The 25,381-nt window shown below is 47.1% G+C and overlaps 1 protein-coding gene across 1 annotated transcript; it reads left to right on the top strand.

The window, feature by feature from the left end:
* The first annotated feature begins 22,020 nt into the window (after window positions 1–22,020).
* LOC133905077 (putative receptor protein kinase ZmPK1) lies at window positions 22,021–24,907 on the top strand. Its single transcript, XM_062346784.1, has 2 exons — window positions 22,021–24,591; window positions 24,632–24,907. Exons 1-2 carry the CDS (start codon window positions 22,127–22,129, stop codon window positions 24,633–24,635), a joined length of 2,469 nt encoding a protein of 822 aa, XP_062202768.1. The 5' UTR covers window positions 22,021–22,126; the 3' UTR covers window positions 24,636–24,907.
* The last annotated feature ends 474 nt before the right edge of the window (window positions 24,908–25,381 follow it).

Below are 25,381 nucleotides of genomic sequence, written 5' to 3'. Positions count from 1 at the left end.
ATCGCCCTCCACTATAAATATCACGCCGCGGTCAATTGTTTTTACCGCACCTTTGCTGAAGCTGTCGCTCTCATAGGAAGCCTCCTACGGTTTTTCGAGCCTTTCTCGGAGGAAGCCCTGCTTTTGAGCTCTTCGCGTAATTTGCTTCTCGAGTCACCCTCTTTGAGCTGAATGGCGCCGAAGGTCCGATCTTCTCGCCCGAAGACGTACTGGATCGGGCAGTCCAAGGTGGATAATGAAGTGCTAGCTAGCCTTGTGAAGGAAGGATTGATTGGTGATGTTTCGAAGGTTCGGCTCCCCGGTTCGCAGGAGACACCGGAGCCTGCCGATGACGAAGCGGTTGTGTTTGTCCATTACTTCCAAGCGGGTCTTCGCCTACCATGCGATGACATGGTTATTAAAGTACTGAAGTTATTCGAAGTATTTCTCCACCAGCTGACGCCCAATGCAATAGTGAGGATGGGGCTCTTTGCCTGGGCCGCTCGGTCAGAAGGAGCGAAGGCAACCGCTAGGGCCTTCGCTGCTGCACATCGGCTTCATCATCAACCCAAACCGGTTTTCGCCCATGGAGTTCAAAGCGAGGCTCACTACGGCTGTTTGAACTTCGCGTTCCGCGCTGGGCTAACTATGCCTGCCGTCGTGTACAAGAATAAATGGCCCAGCAACTGGACTCAATGGTGGTTCTACCACAAGGTTGATGCCAAAGAATTTCTCGTGTCGAAATGCGAAGAGGTTAAGGGAAACCGCGCACCAGACGTGCGATTGAAAGCGTCGCAACAGACAGCTCTCGAGGCCTTCGCTAGGTGCACGAAATATCTATCTACTCACGACCTGGTGGAGGAGTTTATAGCTGCTGGGGTTTGGCCCCTCAGCCAGGATTGGATTATTCCGGAACTTGGGGGAAAAGGGCACGAGGGGCTTTGTCGACCCCACCCTCCTGTGCACGGCTTCACGGGTACGCAATTGCCTGTAAAACATTCATATATAATTTATATCTTCGGCCTTATTTGCTTACTAGTTTTGATATTTTCCAGATTTGTTGGTGGCCGAAGTGGAGACCAGAGCTGTGATGCTTGTCGGCAAGTTTACACCGGACGAAGCACAGCTGTGCGCCGAACAAGGCCTCGTTCGAAGACTCAATCGAGTCTTGGAATACCGAGGCCTTTCTTATCTTGAAAGGCCAAAGGCCTCCACCGTGCTGCAGGGTGCTAGGGAAGGGTCTCCGGCAGTAGATGCAGGCGAAGAGGTTGCCGGTGGTCCTTCAATGAAAAGGAAGCAGCCTGAGCGATCACCGCAGGGTGGTCGGACGAAGAAGGCCCTTGCCCTCAGGAAGAGGCCACGCGAAGCTGCCCCCGATGTTGCCCATGCGGAAACATCTCCTGAGGGTTCCGCTGCGTCGCGTGATGTTCCCAGGCGGGAAACTCCCGAAGGGATCCAGGAGGGCTGGCCTTCAAAGTCATTGTTCTATTCACGCGTGGACTTTCCAACACTAATCCTGAGTGATGACGAGGAGATGACAGAGATGGGAACAATCCCTAAGGCTACCACTCGGGAAACCAAAGTTGAAGGAACCGATAATGTTGAAGTGGTAGCATATTCTTCGCCGTCTTTGCCCTCAAGTTCCTCTTCTGGGACTGAGGCGTCGACCCCGAGCGCGCCTCGCCACGGCGGAAAGGGATTGATGGGCCTTGGCGGGCTGCTTGACGCGAAGGCCATAGCGCCCGAGGCATTTAAGCCTTCCTCCTTCAAACCAAGCACTGGGGAGGTCGATGACGCGAAGAATATTTTCAGCACCTTCATCCTCCCCAAGCTGGAAATCCCGCTCGGCCAGAAACCTGCCAATGAGCTTCTCGACACTTCCGATGTGGCGATTACGAAGGTATACCAGTATTTTCTGATGTTATTGCTGTACTTAGTATTTTGCTCACATATGTGTGACATTCCAGGCTTTGCTTTTATCGCAGGCTCAGCGCAAGCAAGCAGAGAAATCCGAAGCCCGTGCCTGGAGCGCACACGCGCAAATTGATATGCTACAAAAGTGCGCCGAAAAAGCTAAAGGCCAGAAGCGCGAGTTATCGCGTCGAGTGAGGAATGCTGAGTCGCACCTGGAACAGCTTGAAAAGGAACTCAGCACCCTTCGCTCGAAGAAGCAAGTTGCTGAAGACGAAGTGAAATGCTTGGGCCAAAACCTACAATCTTCCGAGACGCAAGTATGTGACCTGCAAGCGCTTTGTGCCTCGGAGAAAGCTAAAGCGCAGCAGCTGCAAGGCGAATTAAGTGAGGTGAAGGCTTTCTCTGAAGATGCTCTGATCATGATTGGGGAGCTCGAGCCGAATGCAGTCACTGCATGCGAAGCTATTAGCCATACCTTTGAATGTATTGGTGCCTCGGCGACTCCCCCAACAATTGATCTCGTCAGGCTGGGAGGACTTATAGGTTGGATCAGTGAAACCAGCGGAAGCCTTCTCCCTGCTGCTCAGCTTTACGGTGACTTCTGCGCGATGGTCGCTGCCCGGAGTCTTGCGCAATCGATTGAAATGACAGGCTATGACCATCATACTGCTCTTCAAAAACCTACCTTCCAGTATCCGACAGACTTGTCAACTTCGGCCATTACGAGGGCGTCGAAGAGCACTACCTGATCTTTTACCACCAACTACTGGTGTAAACAGGGTCGCGAGCTCGCCCTTCAAGAAGTGGAGATGAACCGGCAGCGGGTGCGTTGCTTTATATTACTTGTTCTCTTATTTGGTTGTACCACATAATTATTATTATTTCGTAATGAAATATCTCTTTTGTAGGCCAAGGCGAGGGATGATCCCCTGTCTAAAGCAACAACTGCGACGGCCGAAGATACTAGAAAGGTGGGATGATTTAGCGCGAAGCGTCCTTTTGTTTTTAGTTTTCCTTTTGTGATCAGGCAAAGTAATGCACATTGGTGACATAATATATTTTACATTTGTTACGAAGTGTTTTTGACTTGTTGCGCTCCCTGTGCAGGTCCTCCCTTCGGACACTGCGCAGGTAGCCGAAGAGGCTGTCCCCCTTACCATGATGAGGGACAATTTTTATGTGTCTTGGTCTTGCTGGGAGTCTTTTCGCCACCGTCATGCCAAGGTCGAGCTCGAGCGGTATTGGCATGCGAAGTGTAAAGTGTATGACGCTATGAATACTAGGATGAAGGCATTTTGGAAATCTCTTAGCCCTTCGACGCTAGTTAATCGTCAAGCTGAGCGCAACTTGCATCGTACCGCGAGGGGAGACGTCGAAGGCCCGTCTATGCTCCTTGAGCCAAAGGTTGAGCCTCAAGACGATGAGCCCCTCCTGCACTGGCCGCAGCTTTGCTATCGCCGCGGCCCTTCTTCGCAAGTAATAGAACACGACGGCGGCGAAGATGGTCTTCGAGCACCTCCATCGTATTCGACTCATGTTGGGGCCCCACTAGCCCCAACCATGCATTTTCACGCAAGCGAAGGCATTGCTTTTCAGTTTGCTTTCAGTCGGTGGTATAAGGATTTTGATCCTGATGTTGACCACTTTGCGGAATAAATTTTGTATTTACATTATCACTTGTTTCCTTTTGGGGCACTTCGGCGGCATCGTGCCCGAAGTGACGTTGGCGATTTACGATGTTTCCAGATGTTAGGAACGCCTCGTTGATTATTCGCGCGGTGTTATCTTTGGCGAATGGCATTCTCGATTATTCAAATGGGGCGTCGCGTCGGCCACAATGTACCGAATAATGCCGTCCCCCCGATTTTTCGCCGCAGGTACCTGTGATTGCACAGGAATAGTTTCTCAAACGCCATCCCCCCCCCCCCTCATTTTTGGTCGCAAGTAACTTCGGCTGATAGATATTTATGTTGTTGATCGGACGCTTTTGCGTTAGTCGTTTGTTTTCCTTCCTTTTTTTATTTGCATTGCCTTTTCTTAGGTCGGACAACTCTTCGACTTATCTTCCGAAGGTTTGTTTATCCTTTAGAGCGGGGGCAGGCACTCTTAGCCCCCGGCTTTTGCTCGAAGTGCGTCGCCTTTTCTTAGGTCGGACGACACTTCGGCTTATCTTCCGAAGGTTTGTTTTTCCTTCGGTGCGGGGGCATGCACTCTTAGCACCCGACTTCTGCTCGAAGTGCGTCGCCTTTTCTTAGGTCGGATGACACATTGGCTTATCTTCCGAAGGTTTGTTTTTCCTTCGATGCGGGGGCAGGCACTCTTAGCCCTCGACTTCTACTCGAAGTGCATCGCCTTTTCTTAGGTCGGACGGCACTTCGACTTATCTTCCGAAGGTTTGTTTTTTCTAAGGTCGAAAGTGTACGTCTTTTTTCATTGACACTTTGCACCTCATTTCGCACCATCCATGTGCGGCCCTCCAGTCGTTGATTGGTGAGCCATCCCACCCGCACTTTGACGATAAGTTACTAGTACTCGAAACAAGCAGTATTTTCTGGGGGTACTACTATATCAGTATGTTTACATGGGTTCCTACCTCATTAAAAATCTCACCCCCTAACGAAGGGGTCCCCCTGTGAGAAAAAGAGTGCAGTTCCCTGACAATTTGATTACATGAAAAGAAGATTGCATAAAGAAAAATTACATAGAAGTCTTCGTCTTGGCCGCAGACTTTCAGGCGTAGAACTTGCAGAGATTGTTTGCATTCCAAGTGTGTGGAAGCTCCTCACATTCCATATTAGCCAGATGATATGAGTCGGGTGTTAACGACTTTTTGACTATGAAAGGACCATCCCATTTACTCTGTAGTTTTCCCATCGATGTTGTTGTACCGAATCTTTGCAGCACCAAATCTCCGGGGGTGAAGTTTTTTTCGGATATATTCCTATCTCTCCATTTTCTTGTCTCCTGTTGATACCTGCCCAGATTTTCAGCGGCTTGCAATCTCACTTCCTCGAGGGCATCCTTTGACGACGACTCTTCGCCTTGCTCTGGTTCGTTTCCGACCCTAAATGATTTGGTTTTGCATTCCTCTGGGGTCATTGCCTCTTCGTCGAAAAGGAGGCAAAATGGCGTGAATCCGGTTGGTCTTGCAACCGTTGTTCTTAATGACCATAATACTTTAGGCAATTCTTCTACCCATTTCCCTTTTGGCAGCCCCTGCAGACGCTTCACGACACCAGGGAAGATGATGCCATTCACTCTCTCAACTACCCCATTAGACTGTGGGTGGTACACAGATGCAAAAATTACTTTGATCCCCAGACTATTGCAAAAATCCCTGAAACCGGCACTATCAAACTGAGTGCCATTGTCTACTGTTACTTCGCTTGGGACTCCAAAGCGGCATATGATACTCTGCCATAGGAATTTATGTATGTTTCTTGATGTTATGCTTACGAGAGGCATTGCCTCCACCCATTTGGAGAAGTATTCGACCGCAATTACAGCATATTGCAAATTCCCTGGAGCGGGTGGCAACTGGCCAACAATGTCGATTCCCCACCATCTTAGCGGACAAATCGGTGGAATAAGCTGTGTCTTCGTCGAGGGTCTGTTTGACCCCTTCGCCCAGAACTGACACTGCTGACAACTTCGGACCATGTGATCCGCATCATTCACCGCCGTCGGCCAATAGAAGCCCTATCTATATGCTTTTCCAACTAAAGCCCTTGTACCCATATGGGAACCACACAACCCGCTATGAATTTCTTTTAGTAGGTTCTGTCCTTCTTTCTGGGATATGCATCGCAAAAATGATGCACAGACTCTGGTTTTGTACAAATTGTTTCCCACAATTTTGTAGTTTCTAGCTCTCTGGGCCATACGCTTTTCCCCGACATGGTCCTCGATGTTGCCTTGACCACGAAGATAAGCCAGTATTGGAGAGCGCCAATCTTCGCTTTTGATCATCGCGATAGGACATGACTGCTTCGATGTGTTCTCAGCGGCTGGTTCACTCAGCTTCTGGTAGAAAATATCTGATGGCATAGGCAGGTTTTGCGAAGCAGCTTTTGCTAGCTCATCTGCTTCGAAGTTATCATTTCTTGATATACTCTTGACTATGAATCCGAGGAAGTATTTTTCCATTCTTCGCACCGCTGCTCTATACTTAACAAACTCTGGGTCTTTTACCTGGAATGTCTTGTCAATTTGGCTTGCTATGACCTTTGAGTCTGTTTTAACCAGCACCCTTCGGGTGCCCAAAGCCTTTGCCTTGCGAAGTCCGAGGAGGACCGCTTTGTACTCCATCATATTGTTTGTAGAGTGGAACTCTAATCTAGCGGCATATCTCAGCTTTGTGCCCGAGGGTGAGGATAATATCGCCGCAACTCCTGCTCCTGTTGCTCCCCAGGCCCCGTCGCAATATGCGGTCCAGACCGGTTCTAGCGGTTCTTCATCCGGGGCTTTGGTTAGCGGAGTCCATTCCGCCACAAAGTCTGCCAACGCTTGCGATTTCAACGATGTTCATGCCACAAAAACAATCATGAATGGGGCGACATCCGAGGCCTACTTTGCTATTCTTCTAATGTCTTATTTGTTCTCAAAACATGTCGTGAAGGGGCAAGGAAGTTGGTACTGTAATCTTGTGAGACGTGAAGTAATGGCGAAGATTACGGGATGCCATCATTAGTGCATATGCTACTTTTTTCAGTTCTGTGTATGTTTTTTTTGGGCCTACCAGAGCTTCTGATACATAATATATTGGGAACTGGCGCAATTTGTTGTCTTCAGGTCTTTCCTGCACAAGTACAGCTCTGACTGCCGAAGGGCATGCCGCTATGTATAACAATAAATCCGCGCCTGGATCAGGGCTGGATAGTGTTGTAAGCTTCGTCAGGTAGCTTTTCAATTCATCAAAGGCTACTTGCTGCTCCACATCCCATCTGAATGGGTCAGAGCTTTTTAATACTTAATAGCCTTCCGGATTGTACTCCGAAGATGTATTTTTCTGGGTTCAACCTTATCCCTACTCTTCACAAGCTTCCGAAGATTTCACGCAGGTCTTTGAGATGTTGGCTCCTTCTGGTACTCTTGACCACTATGTCATCAACATAGGCTAAGACATTTCGCCCTAGCTGTAAACTTAGTACTGTCTGCACCAACCTGGTAAAGGTTGTGCCAGCATTTTAGAGGCCGAAGGGCATCCTCATAAAGCAGTATATGCCGAAGGAGGTTCTGAAACTTGTCTTGTCCTCATCTTCCTTTGCCATCCATATCTGGTGGTACCCTGCATATGTATCTAGGAAGCTTAACATTTGGCAACCAGCCGCGGAGTCTACCAGCTGATCAATTCTAGGCAATGGAAAGTCATCATTGGGACAAGCCTTGTTCAAGTCTGTGAAGTCGATGCACATTCTCCATTTTCTGTTGCTTTTCTTTACTAACACTGGGTTAGCTAGCCACTCTGAGTGCATTACTTCACGTATGATTCCACCATCGAGCAGCTTTTTCACTTCAGCCTTCGCTGCTTCTTCTCTTTCATTTGAAGCTTTCCTAAGCTTTTACTTCCTTGGCTTCACTTTGGGATCTATATTTAAGCTGTGCTGGATAATTTCCCAACTTACTCCTTCCAGGTCCTTAGGGGACCAAGCGAAGACATCGTCATTACTGCGGAGGAACATTATAAGTTGCTGTTGGTCCTCCACCGGGGCCTCCGCTCCTATGGTGACTTTTTTATCTTGTTTTTCTTGATGTAACTGCACTATTTTTGTTGCTCCTTCTGGTGCAGCCTTTGCTGCTTTGCTTATCTTCGACTGGTTGTAACTTTCCTCTGATTTGTCGAAGGTTCTATTATCATGTGGACATTTCGCCTTCCTAGAGTTATTCCCACTTCGATTTGTCTAGCCACTCGCTAGTCTCCCAATACCGTTATGACGCCTTCAGGACCAGGCATCTTCATGCACAAGTACGCATGGTGCAGTATTGCTCCAAATGTATTGAGGACTCCCCTACCAAATATCGCATTGTATGGGAAATCAATGTCGACCACATCGAACGTAATATATTTCATGCAGAAATTCGTCCCTTCGCCAAACAACACTGGGATTGTTATCTTTCCCAGAGTGTTGATTGTATTTCCGCCGAAGCCTAGCAACGGTGATCCAGCTTGCTTCAAGTCGCTTCGACGTAGTCCCATTTTGTCGAAAGCATCAGTGAAGATGATATTCGCAGAGCTTCCTCCATCTATTAAGATCCTGTGCACTTCATTTCCCGAAGTGTTTGCTGTAATAACGAAGGCATCTGTGTGTGGGTAGTCTAAGACCCTCATGTCCTCTTGCGAGAACGTAATGGGAATGTTTGACCAGCTTGAATGAATGTACGTTGGTCCCACTCCGACGTGGTTGACCCTTCGCACGTATTCTTTCCGTTGTCTCTTAGATTTTGTTTGCTGGTTAGATCCCCCTAAGATGGCCAACACCACATTGTATCCACGATTTACCGTGTTCACGGACTTGCTGCTCTCTGGTGGTGCTTCGATCGCAGGTCTTGGTGGTGGCAGAGGTAGCTCCCCCTGGAGATTCATCTACCTCGTTTGATCCAACTGAGCCGAGGCTGCAGGTGTATACTGCAGTGCAGGAATCTATCGCCACTAGTTTGCAAATGCCATGTTCTGATTGTGGTTTTACCATGCTTCGCTTCTCCCGAAACTTGCAGCATGCTGTACGGTCCTTGCGTGGTCAAGAGACTGCTTCGCCAAGCTCTCTTTCATAGCCACAACCTGCAGGCACTGCTTGGTCCTGTGACCGGCTCCTTCACCATGCAACTCGCAGTAAAACGTTGTTGGGTCCTACGGGACCCGTCCTCCTTGGCCTCCGTGGCCTCTTCCCCTACCGGCTCGGCCTCCTCTATTGGTCGCACTGTGAGCTTCGCTTGCCCCTTGAGCGACTTCGAATGGGCTGGAGTTAATCTGATTGATTTCTTTTTGCCTTAAATAGTCAGAAACTTCGGGCTTTCTTGGATGGTGCAATCTATCTCTAGGATTGCTACTGCTTGCCTCTCTGGCTGATGCATGTGGTTTTACTTTGGAGGCTGCCATTTCATTTTTCCTTCGGAGATGATCGAGCTCAGATCTTGAGTATTCTTCCATCTTGTTAAGCAGCTCTTGTACGCTTCCAGTTCTTTTTCTCGTGAGCTTTCCTGCTAATAGCCCTCTTCTGATGCCCTGTATCGCCACATCGATGATTGTATCTTCGCTCAGCCCCTTCGCTTGACAACGTATGTGCATGAAGCGGTGCATGTAGCTCTGCAAGGTTTCTGTTGGTTGCTGCTTCAGTGTGAAGAGGTCGGTAGCGGTAATTTTATCTGCTCGATTTCCCTGGAAATTGTTGTACAGTGCACTACGCAATTGCTCCCATGAGTATATGGATCCCGGGGGCAACGCGGAGTACCAGGATCTTGCTATCCCTTTTATGGCCAATACAAAGGCTTTCGCCAGTGTTGTACCATCCCCTCCGGCAGACTCCACAGCTGCTTCGAAGCTCATTACAAATTCCCTTGGGTCTGACTCTCCGTCAAACATAACCACTCTGGGCATCTTGAACCCTGGCGGCCATGGCTGATTTTGTAGATCCATGGCCAATGGGGACTCTGGGTCTCCCGTGGACGACCTCCGCCGAAGGTCCTGCGAAGTTCGTGCCATGTCTCCCGGTGGCGTCACCTGGCGAGACATGCCTTCCGCTTGGTGCAACATATCGATTTCCTCTTGGATTTTTTCCAATGTTTTCCTAGCTTCATCTGCCCGCCTGCGATATTCTGCGGCTTTTCGACTTGCTGCCAGGCCATCTAACATGCACTTCTTTTGCGCTATCTACCTTTCCAACTCTTCGGCTTCTTGCCTGCCTGTTCTCTCTTCATTTGTTTCATCCTCGTTTTCATACTCCGTGAAGTCATCAAGGTCTTCCCATTCTTCATTTCTCACCCTTTTGCCTTCCTTTGCCGGAGGCTCAAAGTGTGCACGATCAATTGGTTCCATGACCCGCATCGGCTCCGCATTAACCCGAACTGCTCCGCCGTGGCAGCCATCACTGGGTCCTTTTGGTGCTACTTCAACTCCGCAACATTGCTCTCGTCCGTCCGAAGCTCCACCGGTCGAAGCATTACTTGATCCTGGCATGGCCGAAGGGGGTCTCTCGACCGAAGGCCCAGCTACGGCTGAAGGTTCCGGCAATGCTTCCACTGTTTCAGCTGGCTTCGATTTCTTCTTGGGTTGCATGTCGTCGAAGTGTTCGATCCCCACGGACGGCACCAACTGTTGGGACCGAAATCCCAGACAAGGTGGGCCTTCGGTTACGGGGATATCGAAGGGTCCTCGGAGTGACACGTGTTAGAGGTGGAATAGTTTTTCAATGTCTCTTCCAAGTACAGTGTGGCCCTATTTATAGCCCGTACTCGGCCAACACAGGTGCGGTACCCCTTCACCTGCTACATTCTCGGAATATCCGGGGGCATTATGGTACAAGTGAGCTTAATTATACAATTACAACCCTGCCCCGAACGGCCAAAAATGGGCCCACTGTCCCGCAGTGATCTCTGCCTCTGAAGATGTACCAAAGCCTTCTCTACTCGGATGTCCGTCAGATGGCCTTCGTCCCACGAGCAAAGGTCCGCTCGTATCTTCGCCCGCCGCGATCGCCCAGGACCGCGGGCATGGACTTCAACTTCGGTCGAAGATCGCCCTCGTCTTCGCCGGCACTAGAGATCAAAGATGCAGGCACGCCTACACCCTTCGACCGATGGCGCTTCGTGATCTTCGCCGCTTGCAGATGAAGTCCCTCAAACAACTACAGTGGCAAGCACGCGATATTTCCAGTAGACTTCGAGGTACCCTCCGAAGAGGGGGGTGGGAGATCATCCCCAACAGTGCCCATATCATTCATTGCTCATGTGTGTACAATACAAAGAAACTGACGCACCCAAATTTGAAGCTTTCATGCTAGGGTCGTTGATCTACGGCAGTGGCCATGGTTCATGCGTTGACCTCCATGCCAGCGAGGGGTCTTTCCACGCTACCGTTCATCGTGGAGGCGATGAATGGGGAGGGAGCTCTCCGCTTGTGAGGGTGACCTGACCTGGTGGCACGTCGTGCACGGCTGTGTGCGCAGGGCAGACGAGGTGGGCATCAGGGCTTTCGGTGGCATCAACGGCCAAGGAGAGAGAGAGAGGGTGGAGACTGGAGCGACGGATTTGTTAGGGGCTGGAGAGAGGGAGGCCGCAGGGGAGTGGAGGTTGCGGGTGTGGTCAGTGGGAGCGCGGAGGTCGTGGGTGGGGCAGGCGCGGAGGTCGCGGGATGCCAGCGGGCAGCCGCGGGGAAGCAAGTGAGGTGGGGTCAATGGGAGTGCAGAGGTCGCAGGCTGGGCAGGTGAGGGGGTCACGAGCGGGGCAGACGCGGGGCAGCAGGCGGGGCAGACAATCGCGGCATGCCGACCACCGAAGGGGCAGACGACCATCGGTGCATTGTGGTGAATGGGTGGGTGGTGACTGGCGAGGAAGGAGGAGGACGCGAGCAATGCGGGAGGATCGGGAGCGATGCTCACGGACGGGGAATGGAGGGGCATTTCTCACGGGGAGCGGACGATGCGCTATGCGAGTGGGCGGAGAGAGACGCGGGGGCCGGACGAGAAAGAGGACCACTTGTAAGTAATAAAGGGAATGAATGACAGGATGTCCTACCTATATATACATAGTTTTAATAACTATGCATTTTTTAAGTAGTAGAGATATACTATTATATACACACCATATACATACATGTTTATATATATATATATATATATATATATATATATATATATATGAAAGCTAGTTGGGTTGGTACTTCCTACTATGATACACCATATAAATGAATTATATATACTCCTTTATCACTATGATTCTAAGATACTCCAATATGAACTACATGAAAAAAATAAAAAGAAGTCCATCAATTTTAATAGATTTTGATAATACCTTTATATTTGTACATAAAATGTAATAAATTCATGCTTCCTATGTGCAAACAACCTAAAAAAGTATACATAACACTTGAATGATCTTATATACTCACATACTCCATGTACATATCATTTATCACATGGGATACTTCCTATGTTATGGGATACGTATGTAAGAGTACATACTCCTAGGAGTACCAAATATGCTTCATATATATATAGGAAAACTATATATTAGGTATATTATTAAGTATACTATATAAATCAAATATATATGTATATATACAAGTATTCAACCAATACAATCAAACAATTGCTGCCTATGTACTATTATGTTTTATTTATTGTATTCCATTTATTTTCTTTTGCATAAAATAAAGTTTTAAATTACCCTAATTTTGGGTTATTACAATTGTGTAGCAAACAAGACTTTAATTTGGTTGAACTCAATCTAGAACTTATTTTTGATGTTGTCACAATGATCAGTGAATTTAGTATAGCGTTGGATGGTCGTTAATTCGGTAACCCACACTAAGAGCTCACTAATTAGGATAACACTTATTAATATGTTTCTTGTGTTAATCCACCATATTATGTTGATTGCCATACTTGATATCTTGTGGAATGTGACTAGCAAAATTCATGTGTTACATTATGTTGAATGTTGGAGAATGGGTAGGCTACGCTAGTTCAGAATAAAAAAATTTCTACCACATTCAACTAGGAAACCATACAAGTAGGGGATCATGGATTGTTACCACTAGACACGCAGGGCAGAAGAAGAGGTGAAGTACGTCGATCCAACGAAGTATGTGTTGCTGGAGAGGAAGTAGCTCCGATAAGCTCCCCGACAAGCTTCGACAAGCCCCCTAACAAGCTCCGATAAGCTCTCTGACAAGCTTTGACAATCTTCGAGCTTCGCCGTTGCACCTTGCCATCGCTGATCTGATTAGCGCCGCAATAGCAGCATCGCCTCTATGATATCCATATGTCCTGGGGTGGAACATTGAACGCTAGTGTGCTAGCACCGCATGTACAACTAGGGTTTCAAGAGATGTGGGGACACTTCTCTCATTTGTTGCAACACAAGGAAATGAGCTTAGTCGTATGCCTTCGGCTCAGGAGTAATTGCATGTTTCCTCAGAATTCCTTGCCCTGCAAGCCTACCCTCGTGGCGAGAATGAGGCACACCAATTGGGTTATCTGGGTCCGTGTAATTAACGCACCACTCCACGACCTCCTTTGTAGAGTAACCCTACGCGATGCACCCCTCAGGAAAAGCTCGATTCCTTACGTACAACTTGAGGACGCCCATGAATCACTCATATGGATACATCTGATGCAGGAACACAAAGCTATGAAAATAAATCTCCTTCACAAGGTGAGTTGTGAGATGGACCATGATATCAAAAAAGATGGTACAAAATACATCTCGAGAAGACATAGAGTCTCGAAGTGCCTTTTTTTCTAGCTCGCCTAGCACTTCCGGATTGAGTACCTTCTAACCAATTGCATTGAAAAAAAAACACAGACTCATGAAAGCCTCTCGAACACCAATTGGCAACATGTTTCTAATTCCAACCGCAATCATCTGCATCAACATCACATGGCAATCATGAGTGTTCATATCGGCAACCATTTTTAGCTCTTTCACTAAAACAAATCTTCTAATGTTGGACGAGTAACCGGAGGGAACTTTCACACCGTGCAAGAACTCGCAAAAAAAAATTTCTCCTTCTTGGATAGGGTGATGCAAGATAGGGGTAGGAATTTCCCTTTATCCGTATCCTTGACATGAAGCTCCAGCCTTAAGCCCATTCCTTCAAGGTCAGCTCGTGCGTTTTCATGATCTTTTGTTTTCCCCTTCATGTTGAGCATTATACCAAGGAGACTATCACATATATTCTTTCCTACGTGCATGAGGTCAATACAGTGACGAATGTCTAAGTATTTCCAATAATCAGGCTCCCAAAGAATTGATTTCTTATTCCACATTCCATTTTCATCACTTGTGGAGGATCGTTTTTCCTTGCCAAGGACGACATTGATATCCTTAACCTTATCATAGATATCTTGCCTGTTGAAATGCCTTGAAGGTGACGCTTTCTCTCTTATGCCGTCAAACTGAGACTTCATTTTCAGGTACCGGTGGTTTCTTGGAAGGAAACGTCGATGCTACATGTATACTATTTTCTTTGACTCGTTCAACCACATACTCTCAGTGTCATCTAAGCATTGGGAGCAAGCTTCACCTTTTCTTCTACTCTGCCCTGACAAGTTACGAAGTGCTGGCAGATCATTAATGGTGATGAAAAATATGGCATGTAGGGTGAAGTATTCTTGCTTGTACTGAACCCAAACCTCAATGCCTTCAGACCAGAGTGCTTTAAGATCATTCACCAAAGGCCTAAGGTACACATCGATGTCGTTGCTAGGTTGCCTTGGACTAGGAATTAAGGATGACAGTATAATATATTTTTGCTTTTTACAAAGCCAAGGTGGAAGATTGTAGATAGACAGTACAATAGGACATGTGCTATGTGAGGTACTCATATTACCGAATGGATCCATACCATCTGTGCTCATAGCAAACCTAATATTTCTTAATTCTTCAGCGAACCACTCAAATATGGAATCAATGGTTTGCCACTAAGCTGAATCTGCGAGGTGCCATATCATTGCGTCGTTCTTACGACCCTCCTTGTGCCACCGCAACAATTGGGACTCCTTTTTGTTCTGGAACAAACGCTTCAAACGGGGAATTATAGGGAAATACCACATCACCTTTCTAGGAGGCCCTTTTCTCTTGCTGCCTTCCTCCATGTCGCCACCGTCTTTTCTACGCTTGTATTGATGGGTTTCACAAATAGGACATTGATCCAGGTCTGCATACTCTCCACAAAACAGGACACAATCCTCCTTACATGCATGTATTTTTCTACCTCCAATCCCAAAGGACAAACTATCTTCTTTGCATCGTAGACAGTCTTAGGAACCTTGTTCCCCTCTGGTAGCATGTCCTTTAGCAGATGCAACAATGCTTTGAAACTCCTACCAGACCAACGATGGGTTGCCTTCAATTGCAGAAGCGTAAGCACCGCAAACAACAGCGTGTATTTCTCCTTATAGTCGGAATAAAATGGTGTCTTCGAGTTTCGCATCAATTCTTGGAATTTGGCAAACTCACCATCACTATACTCGTCATGCCCCTCAACATCATGCACCATTCGATCCACATTCTCCAAGAAATCTACGTAGTCATCATTGAATCCTAATATGTTTGTGTCCCTGAGATAATCATCCATATCACCGGCTGGCGGGAGTCCTTGATCCGTACTACCGTCCGAGAGGACCTGATCCATTTCCCCTTTGTTAAGGCCTTCCTCACCGTGTTTGTCCCAAACGTGATATCTCTCTTTGAATCCACGCCTTAACAAGTGATTGTACACATTGTCAGGTTTTGGGAACTTCTTCTCATTCTTGCAATCACAACATGGACACCAAATTGTCGTTTTACCCCGACCTTCGATATCTGCCACGACGACAATCAAGAAACACTTCACCCCGCTTATGTACTCGTTACAGGTACAGCAATCAAGGTACATCCAACTTCGGTCCACCATCTATAAACTAAAAAAATATTAATTCTAAATAGAAACGACAGAGAAGGTAGAATAAGTATAAAAATTCTAACTCAATTTAACTAAATTAAGTGTGTACATGTGTTCTAGTGATATTCAAGACAACAATTAACATCCAAATATGATACATGTTATCTATAGCGAAGGATCCTAGCTAATTTTTAATAGGAAAAGATAGGTCATAATCCCATTCGAGGATATGTGGCCCGAGTAGATTTCCATGCTCTTGTACAGTTCTGGAGAAAAATTTTAGCAGCACCTCCCCACTATTCTCCAAATACACGTCTCGACAACAGGCCGAGAGGGTGTGTATCCGGAGAACAACAGGGAGACACCACCAAAATTCTCTCTAGAACCAGACAAGAGCACAGAAACCTACTACTCAGGCCACATATCCTCGAACTGTCTAAAGTACGTGGACAATTTGAGAGCATCTTCTTATAAATATGACGAGTTGTCAAGTCATATTTATAATCAAACACTCCCAAACGGGAGATGTAGTTTACGCATGTACACTAAGGGGGACAATCCACATATATCAAGATCTGGGAGAAGGAGCAAAATTGTTGATTCCAACTCAAACCCTAGAATCCACCATGCATATATGAGCAAGAGGAGGAGGAGAGGGAGGAGGAAAACCTTCAAAGGCCAGGGACAGACACCAACTTCAAATCACCGAGATTTGATTTGACCTCAACAGAATCGCAAAAAATATCGCCCCTTTGCTGCGCAGCCGCGTCGGATAGACACTGTCTGGTTGTGCTGCTCGGTGAATAAAATAACAGTAAACATCACTCATTAGTGACAGGTTATAAGAACACCCATCACTAATGAGACATTTAGTGATGGGTTATAACGACAGCTGTCACTAATGAATTTATATTAGTGATGGGTTATAAGGACACCCATCACTAATTATTTAACATTAATGACGGGTATAAGAATACCTGTCACTAATGACACATTAGTGACGGGTGAAAACTAAGACCTGTCACTTATGACTTCGACAAGATGAGATCGACTTTCAGAACAGAGGCATGCATGCAAATAGAGTACTTCAACATCCCATTCAACAGAACAGAAGTGAACTTCGATGGACAATATCCTAAAGCAATGTCAGGATTTGGCAGCCGTCTTCACATTCAAGAACACAGATATACATCTAGAAACTTGAATTTTACTCAAGTCAGTCATAGAATATAGTTATGCATACATTACGTACTTATCCAAATATATCCATACATCACTACACTTGAGCATTTGCCGGAGCATGTAACCTCTGATATTTAACATAGTTAAAATCTACAATATTGTATCCTAGTACTTCATCGATATACATTAGTGTATGAATTAGTGCACTCTCTTTCGCTTGACATGGATGACCCAATGCTTTACCATAGACAATAAACAATGTCTTATTAGCTGATTCATTTCCACTTAAATGAAATCTTATATTAGCCTGGAAGTTGCCTTCAACAGTGAAGTCCACTCCGGGCCCTAAAAGCTTAACCCAAGATGCTCCATGGCTTGATCTAAGATAGTGTGAAAGCTAATTGCCACAAAGGTGTCACCAAAAATATCCTGCAAGCAAAGAAAATAAAATTATGAAAATAATACACACTAACAGTCATGTATATCAAAACAACCGGATTACATATTACTATACCATATCATATTCATCGAACTGAGCAAGCCTTCACTCGTCTTCACCCTCCTCAAGTGCTTTCATTCGAAAATAGTTGTAGTTAGACAAAAAGAATCCATGCTCCTCAAGCACTTTCAGGCACCCTTCAACGGCGGTTTTTGGGAATACAACGAAATCGGTGATGCATTGCCACATGCCCTAATAGTGATATCCCCACTACTTTCTCCCCTTGAATGTATGTCAAAAGAGATAGAAAGCTTCACAAATATCCTTCCATCTAGAGTGGATTGCACCAAAAGTACAGTACCACCTATCGCTGGGATTACCTCTTTGAGCTATAGGATTGGTTTCAACACCTACATGACAGGATGATATGAATTGAGCCTGATGTACTATAAAATCAATTAAATTATTGTGTCCTATTGAGTGTTACTAGAGCCTAACAATGAGGGAGAAAAAGAAAATATGTTACTATGACCGGTCTCGATCGTGGCCGGTGGGGGAACGCCGGTGAGGGGAACGCCTAGAGGGTAGTGTACGCCTGGTGCGTGAGCAGATGGAGGAGTTGTTGGGATCCATCCAAGTCCGCCACAACGATGGCAACGACCCCCTCCACTACCTTGATCCATCGCCCGGGCTATGGTGGAGGGGGGAGGATGGCGGCAGCGTCGGTGACGAGGTGCGAACGACTACAGCGGCAGGAGGAGGAAGCGAGATAAGAATGGTCGAGAGAGAGAAATGGGCTGATAAGAGTGGTTGAGCAGATAGAAGTGGTAGAAATTAGTGACTAGTGATAAGGACACTCGTCACTAATGAGTCGGTCATTAGTGACGGTAACAACTATGACCTGTCACTAGTTACTTTAATATTAGTGATGGGTCTCATAACTACCCGTCACTAATGAGTAGGCTACATTTAGTGACGTGTGCCCCATATACCTATTACTAATGACTGAATTATTAGTGATGGACTTTAATGTGACCTGTCACTAATATCTTTAGTGACGGTCGTTCCCTCGCCGTCACTAATGAACCCTCATTAGTGATGGGTCTTTACCGGTTCCAGCCTGGGCCACACATTAGTGACAAGTTGGCACTGGACCCATCACTAATAGTGCATTAGTGACGCATTCTGAGAAACCATCACTAATGACATGTCTCCTTTGATGGTTTCTTACGTAGTGTCAACAAGGTGCCTCCACACAATCATGAGGAAATGTCGTATGAAGGATTTAGAGGAAAAAAAGTTGAACCTTTCGCATCTTCAGACTTGGGGCTATCTTGCAAAGTCTAGTATGCCTTTATCAAAGAAAAGAAAGCTAGGACCAAAGTCCGTTGATTGCATATTCCTTGGGTATGCTACTAATAGCTCAGCCTATAGATTTGTATTGGTCAAATCAGAGATGAGCGAAGTCACAAAAAATGTCATTAAGGAGTCTCGTGATGCGACATTCTTTGAAGACATCTTTCGTATGAGAGGAAATGAGATAGTTGCACCAGGTGATTCGCAAGAGCCATACTCTATTCCTTACAGTATGTATGATCCCAATCCAGATTTAGAGTTGAAGGAGTAAGAGACAACTGACTGAAAAGTTACTAAATGATGATTATGTCATTTATTTAGTGGATGAGGAACCACGCTCTCTCGTAGAGGCATACACATCACTAGATGTAGAGTACTTGAGGGAAGCAGTCCACAGTGATGCTAACTGGATCAGTGACTCAGATGAAATGAGATCTACAAGTGGGTATGCTTTCATTATAGCTGGTGGGGCCATGTCATTGGAGGTTGTCTAAATAGGCATTGATATCATGATCCACCATGGAGGCTAAACTAGTAGCTCTAGATTCATCAATAGTAGAGGCAGAGTGGTTGAGAGACCTCTTGTCAAACCTTCCAATGCTGAAGAAACCAATTCTATAGTCCTAGTATATTGTGATAATCAAGCTATGATTATCAAAGTGTGGAGTAGAAGGGAAAACTTGAAAACCACTAGACATATTTGGAGGTGGTTAAAGTTATGTTGGCATGCAAGAGAAACTCGTGTAATCACAGTTGAATACATCAAGTCTAAAAGGAATCTGGATGATCCTTTCACCAAGGGTTTGGCAAGGAGGCCAATTCAGGAAAAGACTAAGGGAATGAGTCTCTTATCCTGTTAAAGCTTCCAACGGGGGATACCTATCCTATCTGATCGAAGATCCCATGATTCAGGTTGTAGGAAATGAAGTCATGTAGGGCCAAAAGCACAACTACATGAGCCCCATTAGCTATAAGTGCTTCATCTGTATGGCAGGTTGAGCCGAGGCTTTTATTGATTTCATCATCAAATGGTGGGAGATCATCCTACATGATTTCTTGAAAAGCTCACCTACGTGAACTGATCATGTGGTCATCATCCGAGAGAGGAAAGGGACACTCTCTAGTGTGTTCATGAAAGGATACAAAGGGAATGACCATAAAGACCTGCCCTAATAGAGGAGCAGTTCAACTACTCCATACTATCTCCCTTTAATATGAAAGCTCCCACACCAAGGTAATGGATCAAGGTTTAGTCCAAACTACCTATGCGGGGTTAGGGTTTCTTTGACTAGGCAAGGTTCAAACCTAAATGCACCTTTGCCGAAGAATAGTATTTTAAAACATTGAGGGGTTTCATAAGATGTTGTCGAATTTGGAAAAAGGCAAAAGGTTGGGATTGTTGGAATTTGAGAGGTTTTCCTTTTTAAATCCGAGTATGAATTGAAGTCAAATTTGAATTTAAAGAAATTCATAGAAAAAGAAAAAGAAAAAAGTAGGCAAGAGCACCGGACCTCCGAGCCGATGGGCCGCATCAAGATCCATAAGGACCGAGCAACCCACCAGCTATTCAGCTAGCTGCCTCTATCCACTCTCAGTTGCTTTTGGACAGGAGAGGGGGCAGCGGCTGCGCTCGTCTGCCCGTCCACCCTATTTGGGCACGACTGGCTCGATGCAGCAGTTTTGTGGTGGCGACAGGTCTCCCTGGGATTCGCACGTGTGATATATTTGGAGCATCTCTCTCTCTCTCTCTCTCTCTCTCTCTCTCTCTCTCTCTTGTGTGCATTGGCAACTCCTTTTTTCCCATCTTCCTCCTCCTTCACCTCGGGTCTCCGACGATCTTGGCCTCTAGACCTCTGGCTGCTCGCCTGCACTCTGTTCATATGGCTGGGTTGTGCCTGTGATTCCGATTGATGGATCCTTGGTGGTCTGTCTTGTCGGATTGGGCACCATCTCGGTCCTTCACTATAGCACGGCAGTCGGTGCACCATTGTTCTATGATGTCACGGTGGTTGCTGCACGTTGGTCCTATCGTCGATGTGGTCGGTTGCTGGGAGCACGCCATGGATGCACTGTTGCTAGTCTCTGTGTGATCTTGTGGTGGTTGGTTTTGCCTCTGTCCATGCCATCGAGCGTGCTTTTGCAGGTTGATATTGAGCATGTTCTCAGTCTGTGGTGGTCGCACGCACTCATGTTCTATTCGCGGTGACAGTGCGCATGCATGCATCCTATTCGTGGTGGCTGTGCACTCACCGTGCGGTTTGCCGTGCTCGATGATGTCCTCCTTGGCCCAGAGTTTGAACCTTTCTTTGTTGCGGCTCTCTCCGATCATCGGGTGCCGACTGCAGTGTGCCCTGCAAAAGGCATTGCGGCATTATTGTATCTCTGAGAACATGCATCCTATGACCTCAACATAGAGTGGGTATCTCTGTTTTCTGGGAAAACACTTTGGTGTGCCTTTCCGTTAGTGTCTACTTCGTCTACAACCAAAAATAAGACCGTTCATGTTGCCTTGTTATATATAAGTGTGCAATTTTGCCATAACTTGTGCCTGTTATTATGGAGTGATGTTATTGGAGGTAAATTGCATGCTAAATATGGTGGGTTTTAATGCTTGGTGATGATAGCGTGCTTAGAGAAATAGGTGTGACAGTACAATAGTTGTTCTAGAGTGCAATTGAGTAGAATTTTATATTCTAGTATATTGTCTTGTTTATCTGTTGGCAATTAATATTGTTATATCTGTTCTACTAGTCTGCTTAGAACAATAGTAATATGCTGATAGTTTAATTGCTAGATAATCAAGACCTTGAACTTGTTGATTGCGGTTTAGAACACTACTTTGGTACTGTCACACTAGCTGATAATCTGTATAAGTTATTGGCGTTGGATATCCGTTAATTCGGTAACCCGTACTGAGAGCTCATCAAATATTTTAACACATGTTGCTATGTTTCTTGTGTTATCCGGTCTTAAGTTGTTGATTGTCATATATGATATATTGTTGACTATGAATACCACCTTTCATACTTTACTTTATGTTCTTATATTCACGTATGTTAATGATATATCATGGTAATCAAGCTATGTTCATTATGTTTAAATTTGGAAACAAGTTAATCGAAATTTTGCTAAAACATAATTTGAAACAACATAGTATTCGCGCCACCCAATGGTGTGCAAATCTGAAATAAACCCATTCTTGGACTCCTGAGTTTTCAAAGTTTCAGACTTGAGAGATCGACAAGAAATGAGGATTTGCATCCTTTGAAGCAAAGTCAGAGGTGCTACAGTAATTTACAGTTAGTATTTTCCACGTATGCCGGATCACGAATGGATGGCCTGGATTTCAGGGTACAGTACTGCTACAATATCATTTTCAATAGCATTTCGATACAGCACCTCTGACTTTGCAAAGTCAGAGGATGAAATGAACCAGCCACACTCCACCTACCAGATGCCCTGACGTGCATTGGCTCCTCGCCATGTATGTATAATTTCTTTTTTCGCGCAAAAGCTTTGCGTGATGCGTATATAATCATCTGTCAGATCTGAGACAAAACCACTTTCAGAGATAGTTTATCCCAATGCTTACCCCTAAAGAGATTCCATATTATCGTAGGGATTTCAAGAAGCCCAAATCAACACCATAATGAGCCATGAGCTCCCTCACTGTCACAGCCACCCTGCTTCAGATCATCCTCAGTCTCAGCTTGCTCCTTCCATCGCCACCCGTCGCGGCAGCGGCTCGCGCGAACCTCACCCGAGGCGCCGCCATCGCTGTCGAGGACCATGCCACTGACTTCTTGGTCTCCCCGGACGGCACGTTCGCCTGCGGGTTCTACAATGTATCGTCCACTGTCTTCACCATCTCCGTCTGGTTCGCGCGGTCCACTGACCGTACCGTGGTCTGGACCGCCGCTCCCGCGCGCCCCGTGCACAGCAGGGGCGCCCGCCTCGCTCTTGACCGGCACGGCGGCGCGCTCGTCCTCACCGACTACGACGGCGAGGTGGTGTGGAACTCCACCGCCGGCGTCAAGGCCGCGTCGCGCGCTCGGCTCGACGACGTCGGCAACTTCATGCTCGAGGACGCTGGTGGCAACACGCTGTGGCAGAGCTTCGACAGCCCCACAGACACGCTGCTTCCGGGGCAGCGCTTCACAGCGGCGAGGCACCTGGTATCGCGCGACGGCAGGGGCAGGCTGCTCGCCGCCGGCTACTACAGCCTGGGTTTCAACGACTACGCCATGCTCTCCCTCTTCTACGACAACGACAACTTCTCCAGCATCTACTGGCCCAACCCCTACAACAACTACGTCGACAACAAGCGCAAGATCTACAACTTCACACGAGAGGCGGCCCTCGACGCTCTCGGCCAATTCCTCTCCAGCGACGACGCCAGCTTCGCGGCCGCCGACCTCGGCGGCAGAGTCAGGAGGCGGCTGACGCTGGACGCCGACGGAAATCTCAGGCTGTACAGCCTGAACGAAGGGACTAAAGGATGGACGGTGGTGTGGATGGCGTTCGGCAACCCCTGCATCATCCATGGCGTGTGCGGCGCCAACGCGGTGTGTCTCTACGCGCCCGCGCCGTCCTGCGTCTGCGCGCCGGGGCACGAGCGCGCCGACAATGGCTACTGGACCAGGGGCTGCCGGCCGGTGTTCCGGCACGACTGCTCGAGGCCCACGAAGCTGGTGGCGCTGCCACACACCGACTTCTGGGGATACGACCTCAACAACGGCGAGCGAATGCCGTTGGAAGCGTGCTCCAAGAAGTGCCAGGACACCTGCGCTTGCGTGGCGTTCCAGCACAAGGAGCAGTACATGGAGTGCTACCTCAAGAGCGTCCTCTTCAACGGCAGGACGTTCCCCGGTCTGCCGGGCACCGTGTACATCAAGGTCCCAGCCGACTTCGGCGTGCCAGAGTTTCACGTGCATCAATGGCAGACGCACGGTGGCAGACTCGCCATTCAAGAAGACATCCCCGGGTGCGGCGGCGGTGGCACAGAGTTTCTCAATTTCTCCACCTTCTCAAAGAGTGCTGCGACAGAAGCAAGGAAACCGGTGTGGTCCTACTTGTACGGATTCTTGTCGGCATTGCTCGTCGTCGAGGTGGTCATCATCGGGTTCGGCTGCTGGCTTTTCTCCAGCAGGGGACTCTTCGGGCCGTCGCGGGCGTGCTCAATCGGGGAAGGATACAGGCTGATCACCAGCAATTTCCAGAGGTACACCTACTCCGAGATCAAGAGAGCCACTGGCAACTTCACCGACGTGATCGGCAGCGGCGGTTCCGGCGTCGTGTACAAGGGGATCCTGGAGGACAACAGGGTGGTGGCTGTCAAGGTGCTCAAAAATGTGAGCCAGAGTGAGCAAGAGTTCCAATCTGAACTGAGTGTCATAGGAAGAATCTATCACATGAACCTTGTCAGAATGTGGGGGAGCTGCTCCGAAGCCAAGCACAGAATTCTGGTCTCTGAACACATAGAAAATGGTTCACTTGCAGACATGTTATTTGACAGGGATGCATCAAACAGTGTTCTTGGTTGGAATCAACGTTTTCAGATCGCTCTAGGTGTGGCCAAAGGATTGGCCTACCTTCACAATGAGTGCTTGGAATGGATCATTCATTGTGACATGAAGCCTGAGAACATACTGTTGGACCAGGATTTGGAGCCTAAGATCGCCGATTTTGGGTTGGTGAAACTGCTAAACCGAGATGGGTCTGACGCTGGTTTTTCACGGATTAGAGGAACAAGAGGGTACATGGCTCCGGAGTGGGTTTCTAGCCTACCCATTACCGAAAAGGTTGATGTGTATAGCTATGGAGTGGTGCTCCTTGAGTTACTGAAGGGGGTCAGGATTTCAGAATGGGTGATCGATGCGGTTTTGTTTGCTGAGATGGATACTAGGATGCTTGTTAAGGCTATCCAAGAGAGGATGGAACTCAGTGATAAAGAAACATGTGCGAAGGATCTTATCGACCATCGACTGAATGGTGAATTTAATAGTGTGCAAGCAAAGGCGATGCTTAAGATCGCTGTTTCGTGCCTGGAGGAAGATAGAGGCAAGCGGCCAAACATGAGCTCCGTTGTGCAGGCGCTCATCTCCGTTGAAGACGAAGCAAGGTGACATGCCATTGATTTGCAGTTGTTCTCCTCAAGAGAGGTGACATGCCATTGATTTGCAGCTGCAGTTTCTTGTGGATTTATGCTTGAACAGATATCTTTTATCTCCAGAAATATACCGATGCCGTTTAGCTTACGTATTATGATTCTGTAGGTGGCTAACATTCCAATGTGTTGAACAACGATTTTGGAATGGATGACACTAGCGCTATTTGTAAAATAAATGCTCGCACCTTTCACATTATCTTTCCAATTTAGTTTTCCGAAAGGATACTACCAGTGATGCTGATGTTATTAAAAAAGAAGAGAGTCGATCTAGTTCATGTGTAAAACTTGGTTCAAAAACTTTAAACAACAACACAGTTGATTTATGATCAACCGGCTAAAAACCCAACAACTTAAGCGCCAGGACAAACAAAAGCCAAACTCTACTACACACCGGAACAACGAAAAGGAGCCCACAACCGGATCATCATTGCCAAGCTCATCGCACATATACGGCCAAGCAGCTCCGACTTCCCAACATAGACCTCAGCCTCTATCACAAAGTTCTCTCATCCCCGCCCACGGTCACCACAGAATAGCATCAAGGGAGAGAGCTACAACATGTCATCGTTGCCGAGCTCGTCGGACATCCCAACGCAGCAGCTCCTACTCCACCGCAGCCCACTTGATCCAACGCATGTCGGCGACAACCATGAGGAATAGGCGCAACATAGACAGAAAATAGAGACCTCGTCGACAACTTACCCCTGCAGAGGCCTAGTGTGGTCGCAAGCAACGCCGAAAG

The sequence above is a fragment of the Phragmites australis genome, chromosome 22, assembly GCF_958298935.1.
Source record: "Phragmites australis chromosome 22, lpPhrAust1.1, whole genome shotgun sequence".
Classification (NCBI taxonomy): domain Eukaryota; kingdom Viridiplantae; phylum Streptophyta; class Magnoliopsida; order Poales; family Poaceae; genus Phragmites; species Phragmites australis.
Note: the sequence above shows the minus strand (reverse complement) of the source record. Positions and strands in the feature narration are given on the sequence as shown.

Bases quoted from the DNA above. Each gene is read 5' to 3' on its own strand.
- LOC133905077 (XM_062346784.1), top strand. From the start codon at position 22,127: ATGAGCTCCCTCACTGTCACAGCCACCCTGCTTCAGATCATCCTCAGT.